Raw genomic sequence first — 18132 nt, 5'->3', positions numbered from 1 at the left:
GACTTTTACCCCTCTCTGCTTCATTTTCCTGACTGATAAAATTAATATGGAAAGGAAGAAATAAATGAACTCCCAGAGGGTGACCCATGCAGGAAGTATACATTGCCACACCCCAAAGACAACTCCTGATATCTAGCCCATTGTCTTGTGGATGCAAGCATGCTATTATTATCAACCTGCTTGGATTTTAATTTACACAAGAAAGGAAGATTTTGTTCTTTTAAAACAGAGGTCACAATTTAGTAAGCCAAATGTGGCCTGCAGAGGTCCTGTCTTTGACTCCCACTGGGTCTCAGCAAGAATTTGTGGCAACAGTGAAAACACATCATAATCTGCATCGGCAGTTGCTACTGAAAACCTGAAAAGTCTTATCTCATGGCTCTGCATTTCCACCTAGAAGATATTGACTAGAGCTGAATAGTTTGACCCTTGTACAAGTTCTGCACAATCTACTCCAGCCCTAAACATGACCCTGACATTGAGACTGAATGTCAGTTGCCATTCATCTCATGCTTATTTTTATTTTGCATATAATAGAGTAATATTCTTTTCTTGAGCCTCCTTTGAAAAGTAGGGAATTGAAAGACAGACATAGAAGGCTGCTTGCTGCAAGGAAATGAGTATGAGTGCATTTATTTGTGAAGTTGTTTGCTATGCCCTACCTGGTCATCCTCTGTTATTTACCTTACTAATCTGCCCCCTTCAGCCACTGAAGAAATTGTGCCCTGCTCAAGAAGATTTTAACTGCCATTCCAGAATTAATACAATAGCAAGATGCCAAAACCACTTAAGATTTTATTTACTAGATGGACTAATGTACAAAGTCATTTATCTTTTCTGGACTTCAGAGTCTTCTTGTGTAAGATGAAAATGCTAGGCTTAAGTAATCTCTAAAGTACTTCTCAAAAATGCCATGGTTTTAAAGGTTCAGTTCTTATATATTTTTTAATGTTTTTTTATTTATTTTTAGGAAAGAGAGAGAGAGACAGCGTGAGCAGGGGAGGGTCAGAGAGAGAGGGAGTCACTGAAACAGGCTCCAGGCTCTGAGCTGGCAGTCAGCACAAAGCCCGATGCGGGGCATCGAACCCACTTACCGCGAGATCATGACCTAAGCAAAAGTCGGACGCTTAACCGACTAAGCCACCCAGGCGCCCCAAAGGTTCAATTCTTATAAGGAAGCCTTTATGACATTTCTATCACAAATATGTACCTTTTTAAAAGTAGCCATCATGGCTTTTCCTCCAACCTAAGGCAAATTTCAGTGACTACATCCATTCATTTTTTTCATGCTGACAGAGTATATTGTGGATATCATGGCTTCAAAATGAAAACACTGTTCAGATTCAACGTGTGCCCTTAAAAAGCACTTATGTTGTGCATTTGTAGCTTTGAACTGATAAGGTCATGACCCTGGCAAGTCCTCATCAACTGTGAGCTGCAATTCAACTTCTTTGCTACTAATAATAGCTAAAGTATTAAAGTGTGCTAAATAGAGAATCAGGGCAGATTCAAGGTATTACTGAAAAAAAGCATATTGCATTCTCATAAACTACAATATAATTTTTGAATGGGAAAAAAATGAATAAATGGAATGACAGGGCCTCCCCATCATAATTTCCATCGAACTGAGAGCCATTGCTTGGGAGCTTTAAAAAGATCAATGCTTGGTTCACACCCACAGAGATTCTTATTTAATTGGTCTGGTGTGCAGCCTGGAAAAAAGGAATTTTAAAGTACTTCAAATGATGCCAATGTAAAAAACTCTTATCTAATAAAAATATTGGTTTGTAGACTATAAGCAATAGCGGGTTGTCCAGACAAGCAACTGAAAAGATACTACAGTGAGGTCAACATCACAGTTTTCTTGGTGTCTGAATATCCATTCAGAATCTAATATGCTTGATTATAACATATAAAATTGTTTCCATGTTGGACAATGGAGAAGTTTGGAGGGAATTTTATAGTAGTAGCTCCTTGGTGATTCTTCTCTGGTGTGAGCTGGAGTTTCATGTTAGAAGAGTTTCATCCCTGATTTATTAAGTAGGATAATTTTTATGATGCTATTTATTTATTTCAAATACATGGCATAACATCATACTTTTTGGTTAGCTAAAAAAAATGATAATGAACTTAAATAATTCAAAAATTTGACAATTCAACTGCATACATTTTCTGTTGTGTAAAAGTAAATGCTCCCTAGAGCTCAACAAAAAGTTACGAGTAGTTTTAGAACCTTTGCCTGTGAACTGTGTCCAAGAGACCCTTCTCTGTTCCATAGGTTTAGAAATCCTATCTACATGAGGCAGAAATGGGAGTTATAAAGATGGGACTCCAGAATTTACCTAGCTCTGTGGTTTTCTTTTACAGATTTAAAAAAAATGAGGTTCTTGATAACAAGTGATTTACCCCTATTAGGAGAAGGCAAAACCAGAAAGAGAATTCCTATCCGAATTCTAGTCTAGGATTCCTTCTCCTGTACCATCAGAGTCCCACATGTTCTCCTCCCCTTCCTGTGAAACATCCATTCTGGCGTTTTTACTTGTCAAGAAATTGGATGCAACATAATACATACTTATGTGTCTTAAATAATGGTTCTTGAATGCTAAGCTATCTTTGTATATGATATATACATCCTGATTTAGAAGGTAATGATTCAGTGCAGGTTTACTTGGATTTCTGTATAATTAGCTTCCAAAGTAAATATGTTGATCACATCTTTGGTTGATTATTATGGTCTTCTACTGCTGTTATACTAATACTTTTCCCATCTCCAACTGGCTTTACTTTTTGCAGCTTTGAGCAGTAATTCAGTCCCCTACGCCTCCCTGATTGGCTCTGTGTCCTCCCTCTCTAGCCAAACCACCACTCAGTCCATATATGATAATAACTCTCTCCCACGATTCGCTCGAAAAGGTCTAAACATCTTTGTCTCTTTATTTTCTCTGTTAAAGCACTGTAATGGATGTCCACATCATTCCATTTCCATTTCCAGATCAGCCTAGAGTCTCTTGTGCCTTTGCATTTCCATTTTTGTCATTGGGGGTGCCTCATCTGGATAAGATCACTTTAATTATTAGACTACTGCCACCTACTTCCTCTCTCCACAGAATGTAAATTAGTTCAATTCTACCATCTATATGGAAAACTTCCAGATATGGCTTCCAACATTTTGATCCAAATACACAATTATATCAGCAACAAAGAGTTTCTATTTCTAAGCCAACTCATTTTTATTAGCTCTTCCACCAAGATTTTAGTTGACTGGAAGTCATAAACACTAAAACACCACCTATCATAGCACTGTGCTGAAATGGTAAAATTGTCTAGAAAAAGCAAAATATTTTTTTACTTACCAGAAGCATTGATAATTTGTCATTTGAGCTACAGGAACTTACTGTAACTCTGGGTGTTTTTCATTAATGGCACAATTTCTAAAATGCCCATAATGTAATTACATGTCATGTTGACTTAATGGTCACCGTTCCATAGCCTAACACCTTCCAGAGAATCTCAGGACAGCAGAATGTCAACATGGCCTCCAGTTTGAGCTCCTCCCCCATTCCTTTTCAGCTTCAGAGGCTTCCCTGGGGGCATGCTAGTTCAAGTTTTTCTAGCCAGCTGGATATGTATCCATAAGACATGAGTCAGCAATGCTCTCTCATGGTACTTTTAAAAAATGCATCACAAAGAAATAAAATGTAAATCACATGAAAAGTGAGAAAACATTGGAAAGACCCAGGAATCGCCAAAATTAGTGGTGGATTATTTTAAACAGAATCTGTGAAACTAATCTCACTTCAGCTGGCAGACTGAACTAAGATGTGCCGCCCCTGTCACTGCTTTCTTTCTTTTTCTATCCTCTTTTGCTCCTTGCCCTTTGCCCATTTGCTCACCCTCCTGCATTCATTTCTCATTAATGGACAAAGATGTTTACACCTGAAGTAGATTGTAGGTTTGCTGGGGGTTGAAACACGGGGACCTGGGGCAAATACCATAAAGCTGTTAGCACATGGCAATTTATAAATGTCTAAGGTAAAGGCCACAACCCCAACCTCTACAATCTGCTACTAGTGGAAACATTTTTGAAACTCAGTTTGGTGTCTGATTTTGTCATTAGTGATTATCATCTATGAACTGTGGTGCATGCCATTCTTTGTGCCCATGTTTGCATGTGAATGTCAATCACCTCCAGGTTTGTGAACTATTAAAGCAATCTTAATCAAGTCACAGTGTATAGTGAATCCTGTAAAAGCGTTCAGTGTTTTTATCAGTCCTTTACAAAACTATATCAGACTATCCATTTCATTTTTCTTTAACAAATCCGTTCTATTTTATTTTATTTACATCATCATTTCCTTTGCAGGTTCAGATGATTCCGGTTACCCTGGTAACCTTCATTCTTCAAGTTAGTTTTCCTTGATTACGCATAAGTCACTTTATGTTTCCTATCAAGCTACTACTCTTTCCCTTTTCAGCCTTTCTCAGTGTCAGTTTTCTTAGTTCACTTTACACCATTCAATTCCACACGATTACCATTTCACACAGTGCAGGAGAAGGAGTTTGAAATGACATAAGAGTCATTACTCAAAGCAGAAGTTGACATTAAGCCTGACTGTCAGTTTTCTCCGCTAGCTAACTGTATTGATTCATAGCACAATAACGCTTTCTTTTACACTAGGAGTGTTAGTTTGGGGATCATGCTTGGTGACTTTTCATTTGGCTACAAAATTCATCCGTCCAGAGCATGTCCTGCTTTGAGTAACCAAACTATCTGCCTGCTTCCTCACATTAAACATCTTTACTACTCTCATGTTTTCAGGCCATTTCTAACTATAGTATTCTCTATATTTTGAGATAGTTAGCATTGTTTTCATTTGGTTTCAAATGTGTTTCTTCTTTCCTTTTAATAGGTATGGCTAGCCATCCTCCAATTCCTATCTTGGAACTTGCAGATCACATTGAAAGGTTGAAAGCAAATGACAACTTGAAGTTTTCCCAGGAATATGAGGTATTTCAGTGTGTTTATACTTGACAATAATTGCAAGAATTGTCCCCCTCTTCTTTTTGATCATATTCTTTTTTTTTTAATTTTAAATAGTTTATTGTCAAGTTGGTCATATTCTTTAAAAATAACTTCATTATTGCTTTTTGTTTTAAATATGACTCCAAATAGAATATAAAAGTTGATAAAAAATAGGCAACTGGAAAGTGTCTGTATAATCAGCATAGTAGTTTCCCTTTTAAAAGATGTTTATATTTGATGTTAATGAGGTTGATTTTTCTTCTCTGGTTTTAAGTTCATATGCTATATTCTATTGATCAGCTTCCTCATATACCAGATAGCTGCCACAAACACTGATTCATGGCCAGAGGCCTCCCTGAAAAAGAGTGATGATAGGGAATAAGTTGATATTTCTCCATACAGTTAATTTTCCATGGCCTGAAAACCCTTTAATTATGTCCATGTCCATGTCCATGTGTATGTGCATGATTTTGCCATTCAGTCTTAAAATAATGCTAGAGTTAGTATTAAGATAGTAATGTGTTCCTGGAGTGTTGTCTATTTTTGAAGCAATGGTGAACTGAATAGTATCTTAAAATTCAAGAATCCTTATAGGTTCTGTGTCAATGCTTAATGATAGTGAATGAAAAGTCTTTGCATATTTATGTGTATTTGGATATTGTGGTATTTATCAAGCAGAAAGTTTTAAAATTGGATTATTTCTGGTATTTCCCAGCAACAGGGACTCATTGAAACCAACTCATGAATGGATAACTGAACCATCATCATTCTTTTAGGCCAAGTTTGACTTAGCATAAGATTCAAAAGTACAAGTCAAGTCTTTTTGTTGTGCCAAATAACAACAGATTGTTGGGTGCCTGAGCAATCCAAATACCACCATAAAGAGTTTCTACTGAATTGTTTAATGGAGTCTTAAAATATATCCCTGTTATCTCCCTTGGTTTCTTTTGTATCAACTCTTTTTTTCTTTCTTAAGATTTTATTTAAATTCCAGTTAGTTAGCATACAGTTTTTTTTTTTAATGCTTTATTTATTTCTAGGAGAGAGAGAGAGAGACAGCATGAGCAGGGAAGGGTCAGAGAGAGAGAGGGAGTCACAGACTCTGAAACAGGCTCCAGGCTCTGAACTGGCTGTCAGCACAGAGCCAGACGCGGGGCTCGAACCCAAGAACCGCGAGATCATGACCTAAGCGAAAGTCGGACGCTTAACCGACTAAGCTACCCAGGCGCCCCAAGTTAGCATACAGTTTAATATTAGTTTGAGGGGTAGAATTTAGTGATTTATCACTTACCTGCAACACCTGGAGCACATCACAGGTGCCTATTGTATTAACTTCAAATGCGGCTGTTAGACTAGATGATCTCTCAGTCCCTACCAGTTCTAACATCCTGCCGGTTCAGTGAGAACTAAGAGGGGCCCAACCTCAAGTGGCTAGTTGGATATTAACTACATGAAGAAACTCCATGTAAGAGAGTGTGGAGCAGTGCGGCCTGTGGCAATCTGGATATTTGACATGGACTCTCTGAAGTCTTCAAATCTTTAGTTTTTGATTATTTTTTTTAATGTTTATTTATTTTTGAGAGGGAAAAAGACAGTGCATGAGTGGTAGAGAGTTAGAGAGAGAGAGGGAGACACAGAATCAGAAGCTACCTCCAGGCTCTGAGCTTTCAGCATAGAGCCCAATGTGGGCTCAAACTCATGAACCATGAGATCATGACCTTAGCCAGAGTCAGACGCTCAACTGTCTAAGCCACCCAGGGACCCCATGATTATTTTAAATTACTATGCTGGCTAAGTAAAATGTATCTGTAGCCCCATGTAGCCCAGCTTTAAGATTCAGATAGCTTTTTTACTCAATATGAACATTCAGCATCTTTTCCAAATACACAACAGGACACAAGGGGGATTTGGTTTGAATTTCCTTTTTCTGATTGGCTAAGCTATATTTTTATTTATTCCAAGCATTCAGAACATTTTTAATTTTAGAAAACTCACATTGGATTGTTATTTTTTCAAATGGTCTGCTTCTTAATTCTTCCCTGTTCTTCTTCTTGATCATAATGTCTATTTTTAAATTCTGAGGTATTATTTAAAACAGTTTCTGTAGGTTCTAGTGTGGGGGCTTGAAAAACAAGGCAGAATATAAATGCCACCTGGAGCAACAACAACAAAAAAAAAATGCTTGGATATCTTTTACCTTTCCAACCTGCTCTTTACTGTTATCATTATTCTTCTTATTCTTTTTTCACGGCCCCACTTGAATGCTTGATTTGTGGTTATAAATTATATAATGGGTCACAAAAAATTAAAAGTTGATAGCTTAACCTGCTAATAAGTTATCAATTCTCTCTCCACCAGTATAACTTTAAACCACCAACAATATTTGCATCACTCAAACAATCTTAGTTCTATGCATGGACTACAGTAACCAGGCTTCTTTAAAATGGATTTTCTCTAGAAATACTACATGTAAAGATACTGTAATGATACTCATTGAGCCATTAGATCAGAAGTGCTCCTTGAAAGTAGTTATGAACTGCATGCTGCCAATGTTCCATTAAAAACTCCCCTAGTAGCCGTTGACATGATAGCCCACACTGACTTTTTACCATTTATCATGACGATGGTCTGTGATTAAAGCTCCCTGGGCATGAATTGACTCTACTGTGCCTTAACAGCCATGAAGGAGATAGTTAAGTGTTGTATTCATCTGTGATAATAGGATAAAGACTTCTACGTAAAATTTTAGGCCACAGAGCAACATTTTTTTAAAAAATTATTTTACTTGTTATCTTCCATATAAATTTGAATATTTTTTTTTACTAGCTTTTAGTGAAGAACATGGAAGAAAGACAAGGCACATTACCTTCAAAGATCTAATTATTTTGGCACAATCACTGTAAATTAATGATTACTGAGACCTCTCAAGAGGCATGAAACAAAATTTGCTATTCTGACTCTAACACTGAAACAGAAGTTAAAGGCATGGAAGCTGTTTGCACATATTCTGAGGTCAGAATAGGAGGTTTAGATTGTGGCCTAGCATTTATAGATCATGTGAGAGACCTCCTGTATTATAAAGGAAATTGGGCACAGCCACTGGATTCAATAGGAGCTGGAAGAAGGGACCTGAGAAATTAGTAGCAAGAGGACTACATATTAAAAATATTTATGAATACTTTCAGTGTTTATTTTCTGATATGAAACTGTAAAGTTTTACTGGAATTTAAGTAGCCAGGATTTGAGGATGGCATGTAGAATGCAGGGAATAAAGTTCTTCTGAAAGTCAGTATCACTCTCAAAGCCATCACATTAGCTGGTGAATCTTTAGACTGATACAGAATAGTATGTATAGGTCTTAACAGACAAAGTCTTAGCTAATGCCTGTGAAAATTTTGGAATTCTAAATAAAATTCATATTGCTGGTCCTAGCACCAGAAATGCTAGTTTAGTAGGTCAGTCATATAACCAGAGAGATCTGTTTTATTTATTTTTTTCCCAGTTTCATTGAGATGTAATTGACCTATAACATTGCATTAGTTTGTAGCATACAACATAATGATTTGATATATGTATATATTACAATATGATTACCACAGTTAGTTGAGTTAACATTTATCACCTTACATAATTACAATTGTTTCTTATAGGAACTTTTAAGATCTACCTTTTAGCAACTTCAAAATATAAAATATTGTTAACTATAGTCAACATGTTGTATATTACATCTCTGAGACTTATTTATAACTAGAAGTTTGTAGCTTTTAGCCTTTTCCCCTCTCCCCCACCTCTGGCAGGCACCAACCTGTTCTCTATTTCTGTGAATTTGTTTTATTAAGATTCCACATATAAGTGAGATCATACAGTGCTTGTCTTTGTCTGTCTGGCTTATTTCATTTAGTATATTGCCCTCAGGTTCCATCCATGTTGTCACAAATGGCAGAATTTCCTTCTTTCTTCATGACTGAATAATAACCCATTGTGTATACACACACCATATTTTCTTGTTCCATTAATTCATTGGTGGACACTTAAGTTGTTCCCATGTCTTGGCTATTATAAATAACACTGCATTAGATATGGGGATGCCAATATCTCTTCTCCAAGTTACATTGCCACCAGTGGTGCACAAGGTTTCTCTTTCCTCCACATCCTTGCCAACACTTATTTCTTGTCCTTTTCATGACAACCATTCTAAGATATGTGAGGTGATAACCCATTGTGTTTTGATTTGTATTTCCCTGATGACTAATGATGTTGAACACCTTTTCATGTACCCATTGACCATGTGTATGTCTTCTATGGAAAAAATGTTTACTTGGATCCTCTGCCTGTTTCTTAATTATTGAGTTGTATGAGTTCTTTGTACACTTTAGATAGTGACTCCTTATTAGACACATAATTTGCAAATATCTTCTCCCAGGGAATGTCCATTTTAAAAGAGCACTTCAGGTGACTTGGATGCAGGTGCTCTGAAGACTTTAATTTAAGAAACATTATTGGTTTAGGATAATATATGACAGAGCATCATCCTCCAGCCTTCATTTCACCATCCCCTGAGATGGCAAATAAACCAATGTATAAGATTCATCTGACAGGCATTACAGTCAGCATTACCATTATCAATATCATAGACATAAATCTTATTTGTAGTAGACTCATTGTAAGTCACTACAGCTCCTACAGTTTGCTTAAGGGGGAAAAAGAGTACTTAGCTTTATTTATTGTAAATTGTCTACTTACTATTAATTTATTTATTAGAAATCATCTGTTATAGGGCCAAAGGCTAAAAATGTAGCTATGCTTCAAGAACTGTTGTCTCTAACTGGGGTATTATAGGGATTGTCTGACATCCTCTTTGAAATTTTTATCTCTGTACTTTTATCTGGACTGACTGCATTCTTCCCATTGTATGTACCAACTTCTTTTGTTTCTCCTACCCACACATAGAAAATGTGGCCTTTGATCATATTTACATTAACAGAGAGTCCCCCTAAAGAGGCAATATTTTTCTTTCCAGCCAAATTCCAAATGTCAAAGAACAAACTCTGAACTCCAATTGACTCATTTTGTTGTGGAGACAAACATGAGGGCATAGCTACTAGCAGTGCACCCATTTAGATCTCATTTCTTCCTTCAGTTCAAAAGAAGGAAGTTACTATGGAAAGGGGCTTGTGAGCTTGGAGGAGGAACCAATAATTATCCACCATTCTACTAGAGGAAAGCACTATGCTAAGTTCTGGGAGGAATATAGAAGTTATAAGAAACATTTAAATCCAGGAAGTCTAGCAGGTAAAAATAAATATATACACACAAAAATAATAAAAAGAATACCAACTTGCTGATCCCAAATACTAATGGAATGCTGTTGGGATTTAGTAAAGATCAGAGTGAAATGAGAAGGTATTGAAGAAAAGGTGGTACCAGTAGTTGAACTAAGAAGAAAGGAGTGAGGAGTGTTTTGTGGAGGGAAGGATCAAAAAGCACTTTCAAGGATACTTTGAACTTTTACATTCAAAGTGTGGACTACAGAACAGTAGCATCCCTGGAAGCTTGTTAGAAATGCAGAATTTTAGGCACTATCCCAAACCTACTGAATCAGAATCTGCATTTTAACAAGGCGCCCTGGTGAAAAGTTTGTATAAGTATATGTGGAGGTGGGGGAAGCACTAAGTACACGTGCTATAATGGAGCAAATTGTTTCTGGTGGGGAATTGGGTGAAATGAAATCAGGAAAGTGAAGAATGCCAAGAACTATAATGAGCTTTCATTGCCAGACATCACTGGCAAGGCTGGGGTGGACTGATGGTGGAAAGAATATGGGCTTTGGACTCAGACAAATTTGTATTCTGATTTTAACGCTTGGTATGGCTGTAGCCTTGCACAATTATATAACCCTATGAGTTTCTCATCTGTCAAATGTGTTGCTATGAGAATTAGATAATATGTGTGCATATGTGTATAAATTTCAGAACACACATGTAGTGTGTGTGTGTGTGTGTGTGTATAAAATAAGGGGTCAATAATGGTAGATGAAAGGTTTCACTAATTTTATATAGCCAGTGAAAGATTTTATAGAGAGGTAATTATTTGTATTTATTTATAAATTAATAGTGTTATTCTCCTATCATACCTACTTTCAAGTACTACACTCTCTCACTGAACAGGCATGTCAGTGAAAAATTATAATAAAATATAATTAGTTTTATGCCCAAAGTGTTTCAAGTATGATGAGAATACAGAGTACACTTACATGGTAGTTTTTTAAGAAGTTAATCTGTCAGCCATATATATAATGAATTTTTTAAAAAAGCTGGAGACGAGAAGAATAATTAGAGAAGTGTATGTCAATTAATACATGTTCAAATTACTTAAGCATGAAAATTGCACTGTTAGAAATGGAGATTTTTAGGGCACCTGGGTGTCTGTTAAGCATCCGACTTCACCTGGGGTCATAATTTCGTGGTTCGTGGGTTCAGGCCCTATGTCAGGCTCTATGCTGACTGTACAGAGCCTGCTTGGGATTGTCTCTCTCCCTCTTTCTCTGCCCCTCCCTCCCTCTCTCTCTCTGTGTCTCTCTCTCTTTCTCAATAAATAAATAAACTTAAAGAGTTGGTTCACTGTTGAGTCGATATATTCACTCCACCACTCTACCCCCCACTAGTCAAGACTCTAACACAAAGGCATCCCTGTGGTCAATAGAAAGAAAAGCTACAAAGTCAGAGAAGATGTGAAACCATCTCCCAATTTGGTCTTCAAGTTGCAGTTCCCCATAGAGATGTTGCCTCAATATCTATACTGTACTTCAGGTACATTGTAGATTTCATACATGGGTTGAGATAGTAACCTCTTTTTAAATAGTTACAACTGCACAGTTTCTTCCAAGTTCCTAACAGCCCACTTACAAATAGACATAAATAGTTATCTGCCATCTAGCCTAAAATTAGTCATCACTATCTGTCTTAGTAGTGTTATCTTAAACATAAACATTAAAACTATTCTGAAAGCAGTCGTTTTGTTGGATCAGAGCAGAGTGAGAAACTGTGATTCTCAGAAGGCCTACCTTTGACCTCTTCTGTTCTCACCATAAAACCCAGTATCAACGTCTTTGCTACCATCTGTGGATGTATATTATCTTTTATCTCAGCACTCAAGTGTCTTCCACCATTTAGCATCCAGATGGGCTGAGATTTTCTTCCTGTACTCATGGCAACACTCTCACATCTCCTGTCTATACAGATGATAATGAGCCTCTTATCTGAAATATTCCAGGTATCAGTGTCCTGTCTTTCTGTTTTAATAACAGCATGTATGTGGCACCTTTGTCTAGAAGGCTAAATTTTTCACAGCACTCTAGTGGGACAGGTAAGAGAAAAAGATAGATTATTTCCTTCATGAATAAGGGAATATACAAAGATAGTACCAGAACATACAGAGATATTTTAAAATGTTGCTTATATTATATTGTTAAGTGCTTAGAGCTGAGCCTTTGTAGTTGAACCCTTTCATCTCAGGGATAAAGAACAAAGTTGAGAAAGGAATCACTTGCTCAAGGTCACATACATGCCTAGAACATGGCTGAACCAGATCTCAAATTTATTCCTTCTTTTTTAGTTTTACAGTTTATTTATTTACTTTGAGAGAGCAAAAGCATGAGTCAGGGAGAGGCAAAGAGAGAGATAAAAAGAGAGAATCTCAAGCAGGTTCCCTACCATCAGTGCAGAGCCCAATGTGGGGCTCAAAGTCAGGAACCATGAGATCATGACCTGAGCCAAAACTGAGAGTCAGATGCTTAACTGACTGAGCCACCCAGGTGTCCCAAATGTATTCCTTCTTATTGTTGTGTCTTAACCTACCTGCTCTAGAGACCTAAAAATTTTCTGTTTTCTTTTTACTTTCCCTGATTTATAGAGCCAAGAAACCTAAGTCCCCAACTAGATCAATATTTATACCAAAAATCTCTATGAAAATATCATAGTTACCAATTTGTGCTGCATGACTATCCCTGGGAAAACCCAGTGGTTTTCCTGACATGCTTCCTATGACATTTCTTTTCTCCATAGAGAGTTTCTTCATTCCCAGTGGTAAACATTATATTTCTTTGTAAAAGGAGAAAACTGTCATCAAAGCAATAACCACAAAAGAAAATATTTCTATTTTCCTTTGGTATATTTGGCCATGTGTGCCAGAGTGAATCTGTCGGCTTAAAGCCTTCATTACTAAATGTTTCATAAACTTCCAAGCATTCATAATGTAAAATCACTTGTCAGTTCTGCTTTCAATTAGTTTATAATTTATCTGTAAACTCATGAGGATGGACATGCATTAGAGCATTATGCAGATACAAACAAGAAAACAGACACACAAATGACTTTTTTTGTCAGATTTGAATGTACTGAATTTTTCTTAGAAGTAGCTCCTCCAACTTTTCTGAAGTAAGAAAGTAGTAGATGACAGAGACCTATTTTCATCTGTTTGGTTTTGGGTTTTTTTTAAGTTCATTTATTTATTTTGAGAGAGAGGGCAAGCAGGGTAGAGGCAGAGAGAGAATCTCAAGCAGACTCTACACTGTCAGCACAGAGCCCAGTGTGGGGCTCAAACTCGCCAACTGTGAGATCATGACCTGAGCCAAAATCAAAAGTTGGACACTTAACCAACTGAGCCACCTAGAAGCCCCCTTATTTTTGTCTCCTGGCAAAGTTGTAGAGTAGAATAGACCAAGGAAAAGCCTTCAATTTTAAATATTATTGATACATGAGCCCCATGAGATAATTTTTTTTTAATTTGAGCAAATATGGTAGTTTGTGTAATGTAATGATAAAAATAAATCTTTTCATAAAATAAAAGTTAATAAGAACTACTACTTCTAAAAACTACTACATTTTTATACCGGGTGGGATAAACGACTTCCTTCATGGACTTCCTTCCTTCATGAATGGCTAAGTTTACTATTCCAAAGCAGAGTCTCCTCATACTCTAGGATTGGGGGCTTGGGTGAAGAAGCCATTGCCTACATCCTTAAGTACATAGCTGTTTTACTGCTTCAGACTGGGCCCAAACCCCTCTGCCTGCCATTCAGGGCCCTCTGCTCATTGAGCTAACAGTGAGAATAGTGTAGCACAGTGGCTAAGGATGTAGGCACTGGATTCTAGCTGCCTAAGTTTGGCCCCTGGATCAAGCTATGTGACCTTATATGAATAACTGAACCTCTATTTTACTTGTTTCATGTCTGCAAAGGAAGTTATCTTAGCATTTACCTCATGCGTAATTAAAAATAAACAGATACATATAATATGCTTAGTAGAATCCCTGATAGAAGTGCTTAATAGTCTCAGTAGCTACTATTTCATCAAATACATGCCCATCGCTTATAAGATGCACATCAATTTCAGAGATGTTAAAATGTGAAAAATAATGTATATATTAGACTCAGTGAAACCCTGGACTCATCCCATCCCTGTCATTGGTCAAATCCATGGGACTAGGTTGAATTCAATAAAATAAATAATACAAAGGAAGAAAAAAGAAAACTTGGTAATTTAGCACACTGTAATTGGCACTTACTATGTTGCCTTTTCTTTTGTTCTGAACATTCCCACTGTTAGAATATAAGCTTCTCCTGGCCAGGTGTTAGGCCTTCCTTGTGTGCTGCTGGCCACCTGGTAACAAGCCCACCACTGGGCATGCAGCAGATGATTAACCAGAGTGTGTGTCTGGATCGATTTCTAACTAAATTTATAGTTCACAGAAGCTCTTTGTGTTGTGATCAAAATTGCTAGTACCAACAACAGGAGTGAACAGAACAAAGAATGTCTTTCTGTAAAAAGAGCTGCTTTTCTCAGTTGACATCCGCACCTGATTTATCAGCAGTGAAGCCTTATTTTCAGAACTTTTCTCTCAGAAAATAGACTGTTATTATCTTTAGACAGTACAGAAGTGAATACATTTTAGTACAGACCCCTCAGATTTAACTCAAAAATACCTACTGATTAAACTCCTGGTGCAGTTTTTATAGTCACGATGGGCTTCCCAGTTGGCAATTTGAGAAGATGGAGGGAGGTGGAGGTTGGATCATAGCTAAGAACCAGCGTCACCGAGTAAGTCGTAAAAGTACAGAGAGTCTCTTCCCAGCTGGCTGCCATTCTGCATCTTGTAAACAAATCTGGTAGGACACAAAGAAACAGCAGCTCCCCTCAGAAGAAACACATCCAAAACCAGGGTGTGTCTATGTGTTTATAGCCTTTTAATCTTTTTTAACTTCTGTGGTTGTTAGAACTGAAACTGCAAGCAAATTCTCAAGTTTCAAAACTTATTTGTATTTGAACTTCTAAAATATTCCTGTGCCCACTATCTTTTTTTTAACCTCAAACATTTTTTTATTTCCTTAAACTCCATAAGGTTTATACTTGAACCTTTTATTTATTTTTTCTTCTGGGAGTCATACTCATCTAGGGGGAATGTCCTGTAACTCTTGTTTTGTTTCTCAATCCCTGTTCTCATGCAAGTTTACCATAACTAATTGGCCCTTGACCATCACTGGACATTGTCCAAATTGCCTTTCCACCTGCTCCCATGTGGAGCCCAAAGCTCTCAGGAAACAATTAATCCTGAAGTGTTTCTAGTTCCAAAACAAGCTTTCAACTTCAAAGAACCTATAGCAAGAACTAAAGGAAAAGGCCTATTTTCTTAGTTTTATGTTGATTTTAAAATGAAGTTGGGGTTTTAGGGCCAGAGTGATGTGCATGTAGAAAGAAACAGTATCAGGTGCTGGGGAGAGTGTCGGAAGTCAAGGAAACCAGGGCTCATATGTGGACACTGCCAGTTAGTCCCTGTGATGTTTGTCCATGAACCAGCTGTTTCACCCCCTTGTGGCCTTGGTTCTCCCTCACTTAAGATGAGAATATTAGCATCTACTCATAAGGTTATTATGGAGATTAATGTATTTCAGGCGCCTTGACCTCTTTACCATTCTGTACAAATCAGGCACACAGGACACACAAGTGGCCCTCAGTATTGTAAACTTTAAACTCATGACCTACGTGTTAGTCACCTAATAACATTACATTTTTTCCTCAAGTTGTTTTATTTGTGTAACATCCCCTTCTCCCTTTTCCAAAAATAGGCTCTATGAGAGCAATTAGAAGGTGAGCGATGATGAAGATGGAAGGTGGTTACAATGTCTGCAAAGTTCTTTTCATATTTTGTATGTAATGGAATTTATGGAAATTAAATCCACGCTAAGTATCCAGTAAAGCTCATTTTCACTGAAGAGTAGAACCTGCCTCGGGTCTTCACTGTGAATCTGATGCCCCCAGACAAGCTATTTAACTCCCCTGATTTCAGTTTCTTTATTTGTAAGAGAAGCAGCTGGTTGGAATGCTTTCATCTGTTTGATAAACATTTACTGGAAAGTAAAATAATAATAATAATAGAATAAAAAATAAAAAAGCCAAGAAATAAGTTTTTCCCTGGATAACTCCATAGTTTTCTAGGAAAAACAGAAGAAAGAGCCAGGAATTATAGGACATGATGGGTGATGGTGTAAAGAGGAGGTTTAAGAAGGAGCAGTACTTAGGAGAGGCTTCCCAGAGAGCATATGAGTTGGAGTTCCTGAAGTTTGCTATGATTGCAAGACCCCAGTGTGAGGGAGAGTCACACACAAAGGCATGGACAGGAGAAGGGGCATGGCTTATTCAGGGGACCCCAGTGTATTCTCTGCCTGTCACTGCAGTGTCAGGGTTATGCTCCACAGAGGTGAGACGAGAAAGGTGATTACATTCTTAAAATGCTGTGACACCAACACTGTAGAGTCTGCACTAGGTGTTCTCGAAAGTACTCTCAAGTCATGGAAATGATTTCGTGTCTCCATTTGTAAAGCTGTAAGTACTCCAGGGATCAAATGAATGCATCTATTTCTATGTTACTTGCGAGGACAGCTTTGGGAAGAATTTTAATAATGCTGCAGAAAGAGATTGGGGCAAGGAGAGCCTATCACTGCCCAACAGAATAGGAACACCTTTACTTATTTATGTATTTATTTTATAGATGTAATAAGTGTAGTGGGAGTATTATTTGCCATGATTTGTCTACTGTGGCTAAATGGTTTGTCATTCTACATGAAAAGTAATTGTTGGGTATGCCACCATGTTGGGGAGAACAAAGAGGATAAAAGGGAAGATGTAAGCATTAAGACAGTACATGAACTTGTAGATTTAGCAATGCTTCGGGAAACATTAGTCTTTTAGTCATCACAGATACAGTACTTGGAGTATTTGGCTTTAATTAAAAAGCTTAAGCATACAGTTATAATCAGAACTGTGTTATTTCTCACTTGCTAAGTAAGTTTCCTTAATGGTGGGAATTCATCTGTCATCCAAACTCTGGTCAGAGGCTCATGGAGATTCTTGGTTTAACTCATTCTTCCCTCATCTCCTTTCTCCCCTGTCCATCCCCTCAATCTCCTTTATCCCCTCCACCTACTCTCTCTCTTCCCCTCCCCCCCTTTCCCTTTTCTCATCCCTCCACTCCACTCCTGCCTGCAAAATATACCTTCATACCTTCTTCTTTTGTATTAAACTAGGTAACATTTAGTATCATGGTGATAATATTACCCAGCTTTTCTGTAGTGCTTCACAGTCTAGAATGAGCTTTACAGAGATAATAATGATAACAAATGTGTTTAGCACTTACCATGTGCCAGGCAGTCTTCACAACATGTTACATATATTAAGGCATTCAGTCCTGACAAGTAGGTACTATTAGTATCCCCATGTTACAGAAGGGACTAAACTGAAACAGGGAAGTTAAGTAACTTGTCCAAGTTCATGCAGTTAGTAAATGGCAGAACTGGGATGTGAACTCACGTGGCTTGGTGTCAGTCATGTTCTCACCACTGTAAATAGTTCCCTCTGATGGTTCCTTCCACTACTGTTTTCATTATGGTCTTAGAATAAAATACATTTTATGAGACTATGTATTAACGTGGTTGTGTAACATTCACGAGTATTTTCTGATTCCAAATAAGACATATTGACCCAAATTTCTAATTGATGTAATTATATTTTATTTTTGTTTCTCAATATCATGGACATTCTTTTTTTTTTTTTTTT

The 18132-nt window shown here is 37.3% G+C and overlaps 1 protein-coding gene across 1 annotated transcript in view; it reads left to right on the top strand.

The window, feature by feature from the left end:
- The window catches only part of PTPRD (protein tyrosine phosphatase receptor type D), a 413276-nt gene that overhangs the window by 291403 nt on the left and 103741 nt on the right, over window positions 1–18132 (top strand). The window contains exons 23-24 of the mRNA XM_077748273.1: window positions 4364–4405; window positions 4911–5008. Coding sequence (XP_077604399.1) covers window positions 4364–4405; window positions 4911–5008 — 140 coding nt within the window. The remainder of the gene's footprint in view (window positions 1–4363; window positions 4406–4910; window positions 5009–18132) is intronic.

The sequence above is a fragment of the Crocuta crocuta genome, unplaced genomic scaffold (assembly GCF_008692635.1).
Source record: "Crocuta crocuta isolate KB4526 unplaced genomic scaffold, BGI_CrCroc_1.0 scaffold199, whole genome shotgun sequence".
NCBI classification, from domain to species: Eukaryota; Metazoa; Chordata; class Mammalia; order Carnivora; family Hyaenidae; genus Crocuta; species Crocuta crocuta.
This window is presented reverse-complemented; position numbering and strand designations above follow the sequence as displayed.